Below are 16,006 nucleotides of genomic sequence, written 5' to 3'. Positions count from 1 at the left end.
ATGGGTGGACTCGAGGGCTTCTTGGACGTTGTAGCGGCCACAAATCCGGAATGGGAGACCTTGTTGAGGACCATGCGACAACGAAATCCTATTCCAGGCGAGTCAACATCCGACACACATGCCGAGGCGGATGTAACGGCGAGAAGTGATGAATTCTACCGGCGATTAACGACCCTTAGTTCTTTTTAATTTCGGTTCTTGTATTATGAATTCAAAACTTATTTATATATAAAATATTTTGGTTTTCATTTTTTTAGAATTTTAATTTTATTAATAATTTAAATTATTTAAATTATTTTTTTAATTCTATTTTTTTATATTTCTCTAAAATAACGAAACGAAGTAAATTCGTAGCTAATTTTGTGACTTCTTTACGTCGAAGCTTAACGAGGTTTTTACGAGGAAAGGTTTACAAGGAAAGGACGTGGAAAGTTCACGTGGTCTTTACGAGGAAAGCTATCAAGGTATTTACGTTTACTTTACGAGTATTTACTTTCAAGTTATTTACGTGGGTTTTCAGAGGAACGGCTTTCGAGGTATTTACGAGGAAATTTAGCGATGTCCTTACGTGGAAGGAAGCTTTCCTCGGTAATTCCACGTAAGCGAAATCGTCGTAATGTCCTTGTACCTAAAAAACACGGGCCTTTGTAATTCCTCGTAACTTCCTCGTGTGGAAGCTTACGTGGTCTTTACGACGAAATATTCTTCTTCGCTTTTACGGCGAAATTATTTCCTCGCTATGTTACGACGAATTAGCGAGGATATATGCGTTATGACAAACGTATAACGACGAAACATGTTTCCTCGCTAATTACTCGTAACACTGATTTTACGACGAAATCACGAGTAAAACTGCCCTCGTAAAACTTGTGTTTTCTTGTAGTGTTAAATAATAAATGAACAATATTTACATTTTACATAATTATAAAAATATCAAAAATCATAATATTATAATAAATATAAAAATTTTATTTAGAAAGTTATAGTTTTAAATTTTTTAAAAATTATAGAAAATATTTTTATTTTAAAATTTTATAATATTAATTAAATATAATAGATATATATATTTTAGTATTTTTATAATTCCAATTTAAAATTTTATTGAATATTTTTATTTTTGTATCTATATTGTTTTAAAAAAAAGAAAAAAAAATTATCCTCCCGCAAACGCTAGATGGAACGAGCTTTTGAATTTATAAGGTGTAGAGCGGTTTGAAGCGGTTTGGAATGGTTTGAGCGATTGTTGCAAAATGCTAACAACCATTACCAACCGCAAAAGCTGCGTTTGCGGGTGGTAGCGGGAAAACAAGTCATACCCTTAGTATATCTAACGATACAGTTAGATTGACATAGAAACCGTTGTTGTAATTGTAATCTAGTTCACATACTTTTTTGAAAGATGAGAAAAACGTTATAGAATTGTTTGTAGGAAAATGGGGGAACATGTACATAACAAAAAATAAAAATAAAGTGTATATTCATAGCAATAATTAAGCTAGAGTATTCTGTGTATTTTATGTAATATTACTTGTTTTACCCTTTGAACAATTTCAACCATTGATTTTCATTTTTCTTTTGTTTTTTTTTTCATTTTCTTTTTTCTTTTTTCTTTTGTCTTTTTTTTTCCTTTTTCCCCTGTAAATTTTATTGATGTATATCTTTTGAATCAAATTTAATTCAACCAAATAATTATGTTAATAAAGATATACATATTTTTTTACATATGACATAATTTAAAAAAAAATTAAATAGATTTTTTAACAATATCGGACAAAAAATATACTATACTATTCATTAAAATAAAATAGTACATATAATTAAACATATTTCAAACAATATCTTACTAATACTTATAGTAGTATACTATTCTATTTACTTAAATAGTATAATTTTTTGGAGTTCCCTCATCCTCTTCTTCCTTCTTCCTTTTCCCTCCACCTCCTCTTCTTCTTCTCCCTCCTCCCTCCTCCCTCCTCCTCTTCTTCTCATCCTTCCTTCTCCCTCCACTTCCTTCTTCTTCTCCTCCTCCTCTTCTTCATTTTCCTCTTCTTCCCCTGCTGCTCCTCCTCCTCCTCCTCAAATGCACGCTACTTTTGTATATTTTTTTCTATACTTTTATATACTATATACTGAATATATATCGTATGGTATAATACGTAACTTTTAATAATATGTTAGATGTACATGACACGCTCCCAAGGAGAATAAAGTCAAAAATGTGTTAAATTGTCTCATCAAATAGTATAGTATGGCTATATTATTTCTTTTATGTCCTCTTAGGGGTGGGCGTTCGGGTATCCGTTCAGGTTCGGATCGGGTATTTCGGATTTTCGGGTATAAAGGTATAGAGGTATGGAACCCGTTCGGGTATTTCTGTACTTCGGATCGGGTTTGGGTATTTTTAGTTCGGGTTCGGTTATTTCGGATCGGGTTCGGATATTTAGATTTTGAAAAAAATTAAAATTAAAATTTTTCATTTCTCAAATTTCTTGTATTTAAAAATATAAGTTTCACTTAACTAATTTTTTTTATTTTTAATAGATTAAGTGGTTAATAGATTTGGACATAACATTTTGAAACTAAAAAAAACATTAATTTGGTTATTGTTTTTAAATTTTGGATGTATTTTTTTTGTTAATTCTTGAAATAAAAAGTTTGACATGCATTTTAAGGGAGTAGCAAATCATTTTCTCCGTAATTCTATGTATATCATATGAACTTAAAGTATGTGTAGTATCAATATAAATATTTTATATAAAATAAGAGATGTAAACTAGAAATATATGGTTAATTATACATATGTTCGGTTATCTTCGGATATCCATTCGGATTCGGATATTACCCGTTCGGGTTCGGATATCCAATCTCTCCTAATTAAATACCCGTTCGGATATTTTGCTACTTCGGTTCGGATTTCCTATGTCCTCTTATGTATATATAACAAATTCTCCCTTGTTTGTATATGATATATATATCAAAAATTTCTGGTCCGTGGGATCATATCTTCCAGATATAATATATTCATTTGAACCATTTTTTTTTCTCATTTCGCATTTTAGATATATAAATATATGTCTAAACCGTTGAATTATAAGTATTGTTCCACCACCCTCAGTTTTTCTTTTGTACTATCCAATCCACAGCGGAAATGAATAATTTTAAAGATATTGTTCCATCATCCTTAGCCGACAGAGAAAGTCATCACTATCAACTCTACGAATATGCCACCGTTTTTTTTTGTACACCTAACCCTAAATAACGTGCGTACATCATTTCACAGTGTTGAAAACTGTTTAAATATATGCTCTGGTCATATTTACTTGAAAACGTGACACCAACTAGGCCTCTAAATTATCATTTCTATATGTAGTATACAATATATATAGTGTAAAAGAAACTATAAATATCCATCACAAACACACCAGAGAGTCATCTCACAATAATTATAGTTGATATTTTTTACAAGACATACAACACAAAAATCATTAAAATGTTTCGTAAGGTCTCTATAGAAGCATTGGTTCTCCTACTTCTCACCATCTACTTGACCCAAATTGATGTTTCTTTCGCACAATATTATCAGTATCCGCAGTCCCATGACTCTCCTGACAGCTACCTCAGACCACACAACGTAGCCCGAGCCATGGTCAGAGTCAAGCCTCTAAGATGGGACTTTGGCCTAGCCACTGTGGCTCAGGAATACGCAAATCAACTAGCATCCGGTCCATGCAGCCTCGAGCATTCCTCTGGACCATATGGAGAGAACCTTGCAATGGGAAGTGGAGACATGTCACCGGCTCAGGCTGTTGCAATGTGGATAAATGAAAAGTCGTATTATGATTATTACTCAAACTCGTGCCACGATTCGGCTTGTGGACACTACACGCAGGTCGTGTGGCGTGGATCTGCTCGGCTCGGTTGTGGTAAGGGTGTGTGTGGTAATGGTGCAAGTATTATTGTGTGTAACTATGACCCCGCAGGCAATTATATTGGGACTAAACCATATTGATTTCAAATTCAATTGATGAATGTGTGTAAAGATTATTGTGTAACTTTTTACCGTACTCAAGTGCATGACAAGATATATTTGTTTTTCTCTGATGTTAACGGAAAAGCTTACAATATAATAATAGATATGGTGAATATGCAAAATATGTAGAAAAATGTTGTAACTTGTTGAAAAATGTAGAAATAACTCTAGCCACTGTGGCTAAGGACTATGCAAATCAACTAGCATCCGGTCCATGCAGCCTCGAGCATTCCCGGTAGGCCGATCTAAGATAGGTAGGTCTTGATTTATTTCAAGGTGTAACTCTGCCTTAATCCTATGGTTTGCGGAGTAATCCGTGGTTAAGCGCTAAATCAAATATTAATACTTTTTTTTTTGTCACTAAATCAAATATTAATACATCTTCAATATATTAGCCGATATCAAATGTGTAATAGACTAACTAATAGCGCTCAACAAATATATTTCAGAGATTAATGTGGTCTTGATCCGGTCTCTAGACAACTTTGACCATTTCAATTTTCAAGAATGACTCATACACACATTAAAATTTTAAAAGCTAAAAGCATTTTCTTACAAACTAGCCCTGGGACGGATCCGGATATCCGAAAAATTTAGGGTATCCGGATCCGGATCCGTCGGATCCGTGAATTTAATATCCGGATCCGGATTCGTGGTTTCCGGATATCCGGGTTTCGGATATTCGGGTTTCGCATATCCATCTCGATATTCTATTATCCGCGGATATTTGGATCCGGATCCGTATCCGTCAAAATAATTAAAAATAATATTTTTAACAAAAAATACTAATTTTTTAATATTTACATAAATTAAATATTTATAAATGTATTTATATATGTTTATAATATTGTAAAAACTAAAATATAATATTATAACATTAATTCATATATAAATATTAATATTAATAAAATTTAAAAATTTAATGTATTTTAAAAATACGGATCCGGATCCGGATATCCAGACCTAAAAATTAAGATATCCGGATCCGGATTCGGTTTGCACGGATCCAAGATTTTACTATCCGGATTCGGATCCGGAGACCCCAGATATCCTATTTTCGGAGCGGATCCGGAATGAATCTCGGATCTCGGACAATAAGCCACTTACATCAGGCCTATTACAAACCACTTAGTCGATTAATTTGTACTAGAAGCTGTTTTTACTTTTTTGAAAATATTTTTGTTCATGTTATAATTTGTTCCTTCAGACAAAGGTTGTGTGTTTAAACCATATTTGTTACATCACATCACCACTTGAGTTTCATTTCACAATTCTAAAGATATGATTAAATGATTTTTATTATATATATTCCTTTTCAGTCTCCTTATTAGAATGAGCTTTGGTAATTGAAACTTTTAAGATAACTCAGTTTTTAAAGATAATATTAAAGATAAAATTAGTCCAAAAATAATTAAAAAAATGAGAGAGAGAGAGACAGACAATAGTCAATTAGTCATCGCTTCACCTGTCTTTGCGTTGTCTGGGCGTTATCACACTCTTTTCTTCTTCGACGTTTTTCCTCTTTGTCCCCTTCCTAAACTCTCTCTGTGGATTTACCAAAGCTCAATCTCTTTCCCTCAGGCAAATCCATCTCTCAAACTCTTAGGTACTCTCTCTTCCTCACAAAAGCTTCATTTTTTATTTTCTGCTGTCTCCGAATCTGATTCTTTTCCTGCATTCATACTCTTTGTGGGTTCTATCTTCTTGTTTTGATTATATACAACTTTAAGCTGTTTTGGGTTCTTGATTTGACTCATCAAGATCAAAGCTTTAGTTGCTGTTCTCCTACAACTTGCTAGATTCTCAGATGTCTTCTCCTGATTAGTGTTTCAAGTAGTGTACTTTGGTTAGATTCTCTGTAACTCTGTTACTAACTTGCATCATGGTTGCAATCAATTGGTCTTTTTCTTTTGCATGTCACATCTTGTGATGTTCATTTAGGTGATTTGCTTGTCTTATTCTGTAAAGGCTGTTCCTTTATTGTCACAGGTTAAAAGAATCTAAGTATGGTATTTGTATAGTTGTGTGTGAGAAGAATATTAAGAGTGTTTGTTAAAGATGAAGAAACAATCATCAAGCAGAAGCCAAAGAGGGAGCAGAGGTATCAAAGGGAAGCATGTCCTGCAGATATGTGTTCTACTTGGAGTTTGCATCTGGTTAATCTATCAAGTGAAGTATTCTCATGACAAGAAGAAGGAACTCTATGAGGCAGATTTCAAGAAATCAACGGTGTTGTTAGAGAGTGAAGAAGGGATGGTGAAGCTTGGAAGAAAAGATCTTTTACCCGGTTATCATAATCAGAACGAGAAAGAGAAGCATGTGGAAGAGGAGGAGGATGAAGAAGAAGAAGAGAAAGAGAGCAAGAGTAGAGTAGAGAATAGTAGTACTCATGAGGAAGAGGAGAAAGAAGATGAGGAGGGTGAAGAGGAAGAAGAAGAAGATAAGAACAAGCTAGGAGAGGAAGTAGTTGAAGAGGATGTGGAAGATAACAAACATGAAGAAGAAGAAGAAGATGATATTGATGAACAAGATCGAAGTAAGGATGATCAATTGCTTCAAGAAGAGAAGGAGAATGGTGAGAAAGAAACAGAGACTGATATGACTGTTCATGAGGCACGCGAGGAGCATTACAAAGCTGATGATGCTTCCAGCGCAGTGTCTCATGAGTCTCGGATTCTGAACACTGATAAACTGAAAGAAAGTTATGGAAATGCAACAGGACCAGCTCAGGAGAACAGATTTAATACCACTATAAGTGAGGTTGAGGTTCAGAAGGAACCTGTCTTGAAGTTAGGAGAAGAAGCTGTGGAGAAAACAATCACTCAAGTGAAAGAAGGTGAGAGTGAATCATCCACTGAATCAAGAGTTGAAACAGTGAATGGTAATTCGACAGAAGCAGTTCTTGAAGCTTCAGGGTTTTTGCAGAATGAAACAAGAACCATGCAAGAACGGAGTCAAGAACATGACAAAACAGAAGATGGTGCACCACCTTCAGGATCCTCTGATCTACAGAATGCCATCGAACTTGAGCAAACCCGTAATGAAACTGATGCCAACATCACTGTTTCTGCAAACATTACCAACACATATTCCATTCAAGATGAGTTCAAGAACTCAACTTTAAAGTCTTCTCTAGTTGAAAACATCTCTGGGTCGAACACAACTGAGGTGATGAAGGAGAGTTCAAGGTCTGAAGGTGATGATGAAACAGAAGAGAAAGAAAGCTCAGACCATTTTGCCACAGAGCAAACGGAGGAAGCAGATGATACTCCTGAAAGCACAATGTTGCAAGAAGAGAGAGAAGCTCTCACTGATACACAAACTCTGCCGGATATAAGTATAGAAGGGAAAGAAGAAGATGAAGAAGAAGCGATGGCAGCAGAGTAATGAAGCTCCGATGGAAAGAAAATGGATCAGTTAATGTGAATGTTTTCTGTTTTTTTCACCTGTCATAGTAAAAACTAAAAACATCAGTGTCTGTCTCTGCTACTTAGTTTCAAAAATTGTATAGTCATCTTCAAGTTTGGCTACGGATCTGCTTTCACTTGTCCCATGGAAAACTAAGCTTGATATTTGTCAGCTACGTGGGAACTGGTCTCTTCTTGTATGCACTGTCTGAAACAGCAACAATCATGTCTAAAGCTGTAGAATAATATAAATATCAAATGTGTATAATGAAAAAGGAAACAAAATGTAATATGTGATGAAAAGTGTTCAGTTTTATGTGATGAAAAGTGTTGCGTTAGCTGTTTAAATAACCTTATTTGATTATGTAAAATTAGGAGAAGCTATAAAAAATAATTTGGTTATTTAAACAGCTAAAGCAACACTTTTCATCACATAAAACGCAACACTTTTCATCACATATTACATTGTGTTTCCTTTTCATTATACGGACATTATCATCTGACCAAGATTCACACCTTATAGATAACATTTAGGAATTAGCAACTCAAAAATGCTATTGTGAGTTAAAAAATATCAATCTTTTATAATCACTTCTTGGGAGTTTTGCAAATCACTTCTGCAAATATCGTTTCAAAAAGTGGACATCCATACAAATTTCTTTAAAATCAATAACCACACTGAAGATGTGGACAAGAGCTTTGGCAAGAGAGATACCATAACCACATCTCTACTTACTCCTCTTCTCAGAGCATTAAAGATACAATGATGCTTGTGTTGAGAGTGGTATTAGTTGGTGCGGATGGAGAGATCTTCGAGCTGCTTTGGATCGACTTCCGAGGGAGTTCTGGTTAGGGCACATTGCGCAGTGGTTGTCTTTGGGAAAGCTATTACATCCCTTATGGAACTCGCACCTGCCAGCATCATTACCATCCTATCTAATCCATAAGCAATTCCACCTGCAAACAATATACCAGATGCTCATCAACCATGCTTGAACAATTTTGTTCAGCATCATCATAATCATCACAAGAGTGCCATCAAGTTATTGACATACCATGAGGAGGAGCACCCATGTCAAGAGCCTCCAGAAGATAGCCAAACTTTGCTTCAGCCTGTTTGTAGAAAACAGCATGAGAAAAGGCTTTTCTGTAATAATCAATCAAACAAAGTGATTCTAACCTCTTCAGCTGAGATGCCAATGATCTCTAGAACCTTTTCTTGGACATCCCGCTTATATATCCTTAAACTTCCTCCACCAATCTAGCATACATCGAGACAGTATATCAAAAGATCTACCAAACCATTGTTCAAGAAAATGGCTAAGCTGTTTATGTACCTCGACGCCATTATAGACCATGTCATAGGCAAGAGCTCGTGCAGAAGGTAAGTCATCCATATCTTCAGGCCTTGGAGCTGTGAATGGATGATGTAACGCCTCAAGCCTCTGCTCTGGTTCATTCCACTCAAACATTGGGAAGTCCGTTACCCACATAATGGAGTGTTTGGACTATATAATAAACAAGAAATGGTATTAATCTGATATACTGTCACTGAAGGGGAAAAAAAGAAGTGACTGGCAAATTGAGAAACTTACATGGTCGATCAAATCCATGTCATGGGCTACAAAGAGTCTTAGCCTGTCGAGGGTTTTGTTAACAGAAGCAGCAGGACCCACTCCGAATAAAATAAGATCACCAGGCTTTGCTCCACATTGTTTCACAAAGTTTGATTTATCCTCTGAGTCTAAACTAGACACTAATGCTGCAACTCCCTCGAGGTCGCCTGCATCATAAGTTTAAAACCTCATCAGAGCTGAATGTACAAAGTATGACAGAGAGAAAGAAGTAGGCATGATATATCTATTTACCATTATCCGAGACCTTCAAGAAAGGCAGACCCTTGGCTCCAGATTTCATTGCTTCATTGTAAACATCTCCTTTTTTGAGAGCCGAGTTTGAATACTTTTTAGCACCAGAAGGCACACATAACACCTTAATGATTCCACCACTTTCAAGGCCCTCTGTGAAAACCCTGAAGGAAGATTCTGTGAAAACATTTGACACCTGCAGTTTCAGAATTTAATATTTTAAACAGACTTCAAAGCTTCTGTACATTAAGGTATATATACTTCTTTGTAACATTAACGAAATAAGCAAGATGCAGATAATATTACATCTTTCAACTCAAGATCAAATCTTGCATCTGGTCTATCTGAACCATATCGATCCATCGCATCAGCATACGTCACTCTTGGGAATGGATCAGGTAGCTGGATACCTTTAATCTCTGAAAATACCTGCACAAGTAGGTCAAAGTATGAAGTAACAAGTTTGTACACACATTTTTTTGACAACAGTCTTGCATCACTGTCGCACAAGATAAAAGTCATTAAACACAACTCAATGGGACCCTAACCTTACGGATAAGATCTTCATTGAGCTTCAGCATGTCCTCCATAGGCATGAAAGCCATTTCCAAATCAAGCTGAGTGAATTCAGGTTGCCTATCAGCTCTTAGATCTTCATCTCTAAAACATCTGATCAACCGAAACAGAACGCAAGAGAGAGGAATCATTTACATGACCAGTCCTATTTTTTTATGGTAAATGAAGTATACTGAGCCACCTATGCCAGAAAGTCTAATTCTCAACCAAGCTTTAAGAGCCAAAGATCATATACGTACCTTGCTATCTGATAATATTTGTCAAAACCAGAGACCATTAACATTTGTTTGAAGAGCTGCGGACTTTGTGGCAAAGCATAGAATGTTCCTGACTTCGAAAGAGACATTTGACAGAATCAGATCTATAAACTATAATGAAAGCTTATACTGGAGGGGAACTTCATTCTCTAACGGGAAATAAATCAAAGATTAATTGCACCTGAATTCTTGAGGGTACCAAATAATCTCGTGCGCCTTCCGGGGTTGATCTAGAGAGTATTGGAGTTTCAATCTAACACAAACAACAAACCAAGATGAAAAAAAACTGGTTAAGATCCAAAACTTTGCAGAGCCTCTTTCAAATAGAGAAGGAAGTACCTCAATAAACCCATGCATGTCTTCTAGATACCTCCTGATCAGCTTCACCACGTTATGGCGAAGAACAATATTATTCTTCATTTGCTGACGGCGTAGATCAAGACATCGGAATCTAACATCAGTCAAACAAAATACCATCAGTAAGCACTTAGAGATTCTAACAGACCAGCCATGAAAGATATATAGTAGCACAAGCTAATATATCACCTTAAGCGAATGTCTTCTTTAATTGAGTCTTTTGTCTCGTCTGAAGTGGTAACTAGGAAAGGAAGCTTTGACCTCACAGGGTTCAATATTTCAACATGCTCTGCAACTACCTAATGCAACCAACACACTACGCGCATAAACACATGAGGCTTAAGCTGAATGAGAAGAGAAGGCAATACCTCAAGGGATCCAGTTTTCATCTTCTTGTTGATGGACTCATTAGGCCTAGTACGAACAGTACCTTCCACCGAAACAACGTACTCAAGCCTCATGTCATTGACCAAGCCATGAGCCTCAGGAAACTCATCCGGAAGCGTCCTAACCTAAAAATTACAAAACTTTCAAACATCAACTTAGCATAAAACTCCTCAAACATCCATACTTGCATTACACAAACTAGGTGAATAAGTTGCACAGGTTCGAATCAAGTATAATCATTTCGGACCAAAGAACAAATAAAAACCATTAACCAATCAAATTAAACACTAGTTATTGTCTCATTCACTCAGACTGACATTACAAGTACAAAGTGTCAAACTTTAGGTGAGATTGAGACACCTGGACAATGCCGGTATGATCTCGAAGATTAAGGAAAGTGAGACCTCCATGGACTCGGTGAAGGGCGACCCATCCGCAAAGGTGGACCCTTTTACCAACATCTTCCACTGACAGCTCACCGCAAAGCCCCGTGCGCGAAACCCATTTGAGAACAGAGGGAGGAGAAGGATTCGACTTCACTGCAACGGCGTCAGCTGAGGCAGCCGCGGCAGCTGCTGAATTGCAGAAGGTTCTTCTTCGCGGTAGGCTTCTCGGTTTGGGTAGGAGGAACGAAACGGCGGCGTTTGAGGCGGATATGGCCGTGGCGGAGAGGAAAAGAGAAAACGAAGCGTGTCGGAGAGGTAAAGTTCGGAGTAGGAGAGACATCTTTGGGAACGAGATAGTAGCTAAGAGAGGCAAAGGTTGAGCCTTTCAGAGACGAATAGGAAGAGTTGAAAAAAATCAATTGATCAAACCAACTAAATCGGTTTTGTTTGGTTTAGCTAAACCGAAATTGAGGATTTTGATTGGGATTGAGTACAATGCAACTCCTCTAAAATTATACTCCATCAGTATCAAATTTCAGTAGCGTATAAATTTTTTTTTATCTTGTTATTATGTCATTTAAAATTTATGACTAATTATATAACCAAGATATATTACATAAATTTTGTATTTTCTTAATTTTCGTGCAAAAACTTTAAACATCAATTAAAAAATACGGAAAGAGTAAAAAAAAAACTTCAGAATCACTAATCAAAAACTTGTTATCGGTAAGAGCTAATTCTATTAATCAGGTGATAAATTGGTTTGGTTTAAATAGCTAAACCGAAACTGAGGATTTTGATTGAAATGAGTACTACAATGCAACTTGTCTATAAATTATATTAAAAAAACTTCAGAATCACTAATCAAAAACTTGTTATCTGATAGAGCCTTCCAAAAAGGGAGAGCTAATTCTATACAAATCCATAATTAGTCATATTATTCTTATCACCACCACCGACATCAGTCTGCTACCTCTCCTCCAAGCTTTCTTCATTTACAATGTCTCTTCTTATGTCTGGCTTGCGCCAGGTTTTGGAAGAAATCTACAAACACTTGCTCGTAATCTGGCATCTTTCCATAACCTGCAAATAGATTTTCAAAGATGAGAAAATCATATTCATACTACACAAAAGCTTCAGAATACAAACAACAAAACTTGCCAGGAAAGTAATTGACGTCAATAACATAAAACACGTTCTTGCTCCCATGTTCTCTGATCATGTCTATGTTGAAAAGCCGAAGTCCCTATCAAAACAAAGCAGTAACAAGTTAAAACCAAACATAAATAAACAGACTTGCAGGCGGGAAGGCAAGCAAGTTTATACCAATAAGGTTCGTAGCTCTTTCACAAGGGCCTCGAGGAAAGACTTTGGAGGAAGCTCAGCAACACTAGGGTCCAAGTCTGCGTTATCCGCTGAAGCAGCAGAAGATGAAACCCTCGGGAATTTGAAGGCGCCTTCAACTTTGGCTTTGTCGCAGTTACTTATATTTGGCAGAGAGAACCGTCTCACAACTTTTATGATATCACCAACCACAAAAACCTTGAACATAACTCCACCTTCAGGCAGCAAAATAATGAATCAAGATGCATTCAACATTATGTTAAAGTGTAACTTAAAACCAAATAGTACCATGATTAACAAACTCTTGCAGGACTAAAGGAGGATCAAGTTCTGCAAGCGAGCGCCTGTCGTAAGCTAAGAACAACTGGTGTGACTTTGCAGTTCCATCGATCCAGAGTGGCTTCGCAACTGGGACAAAAGGCGAAATAAGTAAGTTTGATCCATTCATATCCTTTGCTTGTAATCATCATCATATATATATAAGGACATTTAGTGGCAAAAGGTGTGTTAAGTTGTTCTACCTAGTGGAAATTTAAGACCAGCTTCCACAACTTTATCGGCACTAGAGGCTGAATCTTTCAAGACAACCATTTGCTTTGGAACAAACATGCTGCCTACAAGGATTTAACAAAGCAAAGATTACTAATAAGGAAATTTAAGAGTGGTTGATGTCAATGTCAAAGGAACAAATGAGAATCATTACCGCTGCAATCAGACAGCTTCAAATCTGCCATGCCCTGAAGCATCGACTGTCGATTATATATACGCTGGATTGAACTTGGAGGATCAAGCACAGTCACTTCCGGGTGTGTCTGCTGGTAATCCTACAAACAAAGTCAGTGAAACATGAGATATTGTCGAAAAAGATCTTGTGTTTGCAGACACTAGACTCAAAATGTATTGTTCCAGCTTCACATGAAAGGTTAATAGTAATCTAAATGCTGTCAAACCAAAAGGCAGACAATTCTCCTAACCTCAATAACCTCTTGCCACTCTTTTCCCAGCAACTGCACGTGCATAATCATATTACTGATTAGATTTCCAGCAGCAACACAGATAAAAGGTGCAGTTAAAAGCATTCCTATAGTTTTAACCAACCTTATGCAAAACGACATCAAACGGTCCTTGTTCAGAAAGTGGACGGTTCAAATCGATGGCGACAAAGCAAATGCCTTTTCTCCTAAAACAGACACAAAAAAGCAAGTACTGTTAGCGCTTTGTTCAAAAACTTTGTTGGAAAAAAAGCAAACAAAACGAAAGCCATGGGGTTGATAAGAAAGAAGCAAAGTATAAGACCATTAAGAAATATTTATCCCTGAACTATAAAAATCCTTGTTTGAGAGATTCTAAAACATGATATTATATAAGTTGAACCCAGTCATTGTTTTAACTACATCACCCATGTGGGTGAAGAAAAGGCAAAACATCTCCAGTATTTTATTTTTAAAAAGTCAAAACTTCAACAGAGACTAATCAAAAAGGATCCAGGAATATTCCCATAGAAACAAGGTTCCTGATACCATAAGCATTAGTAAGTGCGAGTCTAAGCAAAGGACAAAACACATGGGCTAATGACAAGACAATAAGCTAGTGGCCTCCACAATAGAATCAGGCAAAGCCAACCAAAACAATAGTAACCAAATCTAGGGGGAAAATGTCAAAGTCCATCCTTTTGAAATTTTGAAAAGAAACTGTCGGTTCTGTTTTATACGCTAAAACATAAGAACAGTCGTCTCAGGAAACAAAAAAAAAAAGAAAGACATCAACTTTGAAGATGAGAGAAGCATTTGTGTGGTGTGTGTTTCATTACCTAGCCATTAATTCAAGCTTGGGCTGCAAGAAACTCTTCTTCTTCTTGGAAGTGAGAGCATACCCAACAACAAGCTTCTGCATCTGCTGCTGAATCTCGAACGACGCCGTTTCTTCAGCCACGTGTTCTCCGTCATCTTCTTCTCGTGGCTTCATGTTGTCGTCTTCCAACCTCATACCCAGGTCCTCGAATCCACCGCAGGAAAACCCTAAATTGCGTGTTACCCCCAAATTACGCCTCAATCTGGCGGTTTCGATATCTCCGGAAGCGAGAGTCCCAAACATTAATAGATAGAGAGATGGGTAAGAAGAAAGGTAGATCCTTTATAAGATCCCTCTTAAGATTCTATCTCCGCTTAGACACAAACGGTAAGAATTGGCACTTCCCTAAACGACCAGAGAGGAGGGGAAGGGGGGGGGAGCTAGAGAGATAAGTCCGAAAGCTATATTATATTACCGTAAAGGGGTCACAAGTTGGAGAGAAATGAGATTTGTGAGAATGATGTTGAGGTAGAGATTGGACTCGGGAATCAAATATTTATAGGAGACCAGAGAGATCGAAAGAATTGCAGAAAAAAAATGTGATTATAATTTTATTTTCCATTTTTTTGTCGACATAATTTATTTTCCATTTATTATAGAATACACTGACGCCGTCAGAGGTTTTCAAAAATCAACAATACTTTTCCACGTATTATTCTATTTTTCATAACCTTTTTTTGAATTCCACCTAATTTTTTTTTTTGTTTATCAATGAGTTCCACGTAGTCTCTACATCAAAATGCATATTATATCTTTATATTATATATGTTCCAAAAGTATTGTGCTAGCATGTGTTAAAGCGACAAATCATATCGTTTTTCCTGTTTGCTTTTTTTGATAATATGAACTGGCCTACTGTTTTTTGGCGTCTAACAAACTCAATCACAAATTTGTAACGTCTGGCTAAATGATTAGGTAGTCACAAAATATGTGATAATGGATATATATCACTATGACATGGAAGATATATACGGTTATTGATATAGAAAATATAGTATTAGCACAGGAAATTTATTAATTAATTTTCTACATTAACAACAATATATAAAACTTCTGAAGAAGATGTTGAGTGTCCGTGTTTGATTTCTGCTGGCTGTTGAGTAATTCAATTTTATATCTTTTGCGTTAGTTTGTCGCAAATTCGTTAGCCACATAACATGAGAACGGATATCCTGTGGCCCTTTATTAAATTGATAGATAATTACTTGTTTCTATTTATATTTATACGGCTGGTTTTCTTAGTGAAAAAGAGTTGCCATGAGTTCCACATGGACTGCGATGGCTCCTTGAGCAGGCTAGACGTCTAGAGTTGAAGGCCTTTAAGAGCATGATTAGTGGGGATTCTTAAAATAGGGTTCTTAGCGGAATATAAAAACATGTCTCTTAATTTTTAACTTAAAAAGTTATAAACCGGCTCTTAAAACTCTTATTTAAAAACTGGTTCTTAACTTTTTTAGTTAAAAGTTAAGAGACGGGTTCTTATATTTCGATAGGAACCCCACTCTAAGTACCCCGATAATCATGATCTTGGGGCTTTACCAGA

General features: G+C 36.3%; 4 protein-coding genes across 4 annotated transcripts; 2 read left to right on the top strand and 2 right to left on the bottom strand.

Moving 5' to 3' along the window:
* Positions 1 to 3,433: 3,433 nt before the first annotated feature.
* Positions 3,434 to 4,071, top strand: LOC106300209 (pathogenesis-related protein 1). The gene has a single exon (XM_013736308.1). The coding sequence runs from the start codon at positions 3,491 to 3,493 to the stop codon at positions 4,007 to 4,009; it is 519 nt and encodes a 172-aa protein (XP_013591762.1). The 5' UTR covers positions 3,434 to 3,490; the 3' UTR covers positions 4,010 to 4,071.
* Positions 4,072 to 5,490: 1,419 nt separating this feature from the next.
* Positions 5,491 to 7,574, top strand: LOC106314360 (myb-like protein X). The gene is made up of 2 exons (XM_013752241.1): positions 5,491 to 5,636; positions 6,020 to 7,574. The coding sequence occupies exon 2, from the start codon at positions 6,089 to 6,091 to the stop codon at positions 7,415 to 7,417; it is 1,329 nt and encodes a 442-aa protein (XP_013607695.1). The 5' UTR covers positions 5,491 to 5,636; positions 6,020 to 6,088; the 3' UTR covers positions 7,418 to 7,574.
* Positions 7,575 to 8,001: 427 nt separating this feature from the next.
* LOC106297142 (aspartate--tRNA ligase, chloroplastic/mitochondrial) lies at positions 8,002 to 11,653 on the bottom strand. The gene is made up of 14 exons (XM_013733444.1): positions 11,243 to 11,653; positions 10,864 to 11,007; positions 10,685 to 10,794; positions 10,478 to 10,589; positions 10,320 to 10,391; positions 10,121 to 10,212; positions 9,854 to 9,974; positions 9,612 to 9,734; positions 9,306 to 9,501; positions 9,033 to 9,220; positions 8,775 to 8,945; positions 8,618 to 8,698; positions 8,493 to 8,550; positions 8,002 to 8,394 (listed from the first exon to the last, which is right to left on the bottom strand). Exons 1-14 carry the CDS (start codon positions 11,606 to 11,608, stop codon positions 8,225 to 8,227), a joined length of 2,004 nt encoding a protein of 667 aa, XP_013588898.1. The 5' UTR covers positions 11,609 to 11,653; the 3' UTR covers positions 8,002 to 8,224.
* Positions 11,654 to 12,092: 439 nt separating this feature from the next.
* Positions 12,093 to 14,967, bottom strand: LOC106324602 (inositol-tetrakisphosphate 1-kinase 2). Its single transcript, XM_013762537.1, has 9 exons — positions 14,423 to 14,967; positions 13,711 to 13,792; positions 13,587 to 13,619; positions 13,316 to 13,436; positions 13,134 to 13,226; positions 12,901 to 13,020; positions 12,595 to 12,827; positions 12,430 to 12,514; positions 12,093 to 12,351 (listed from the first exon to the last, which is right to left on the bottom strand). Exons 1-9 carry the CDS (start codon positions 14,704 to 14,706, stop codon positions 12,260 to 12,262), a joined length of 1,143 nt encoding a protein of 380 aa, XP_013617991.1. The 5' UTR covers positions 14,707 to 14,967; the 3' UTR covers positions 12,093 to 12,259.
* Positions 14,968 to 16,006: the final 1,039 nt, after the last annotated feature.

The sequence above is a fragment of the Brassica oleracea genome, chromosome C1 (assembly GCF_000695525.1).
Source record: "Brassica oleracea var. oleracea cultivar TO1000 chromosome C1, BOL, whole genome shotgun sequence".
In the NCBI taxonomy this organism is placed as follows: domain Eukaryota; kingdom Viridiplantae; phylum Streptophyta; class Magnoliopsida; order Brassicales; family Brassicaceae; genus Brassica; species Brassica oleracea.
This window is presented reverse-complemented; position numbering and strand designations above follow the sequence as displayed.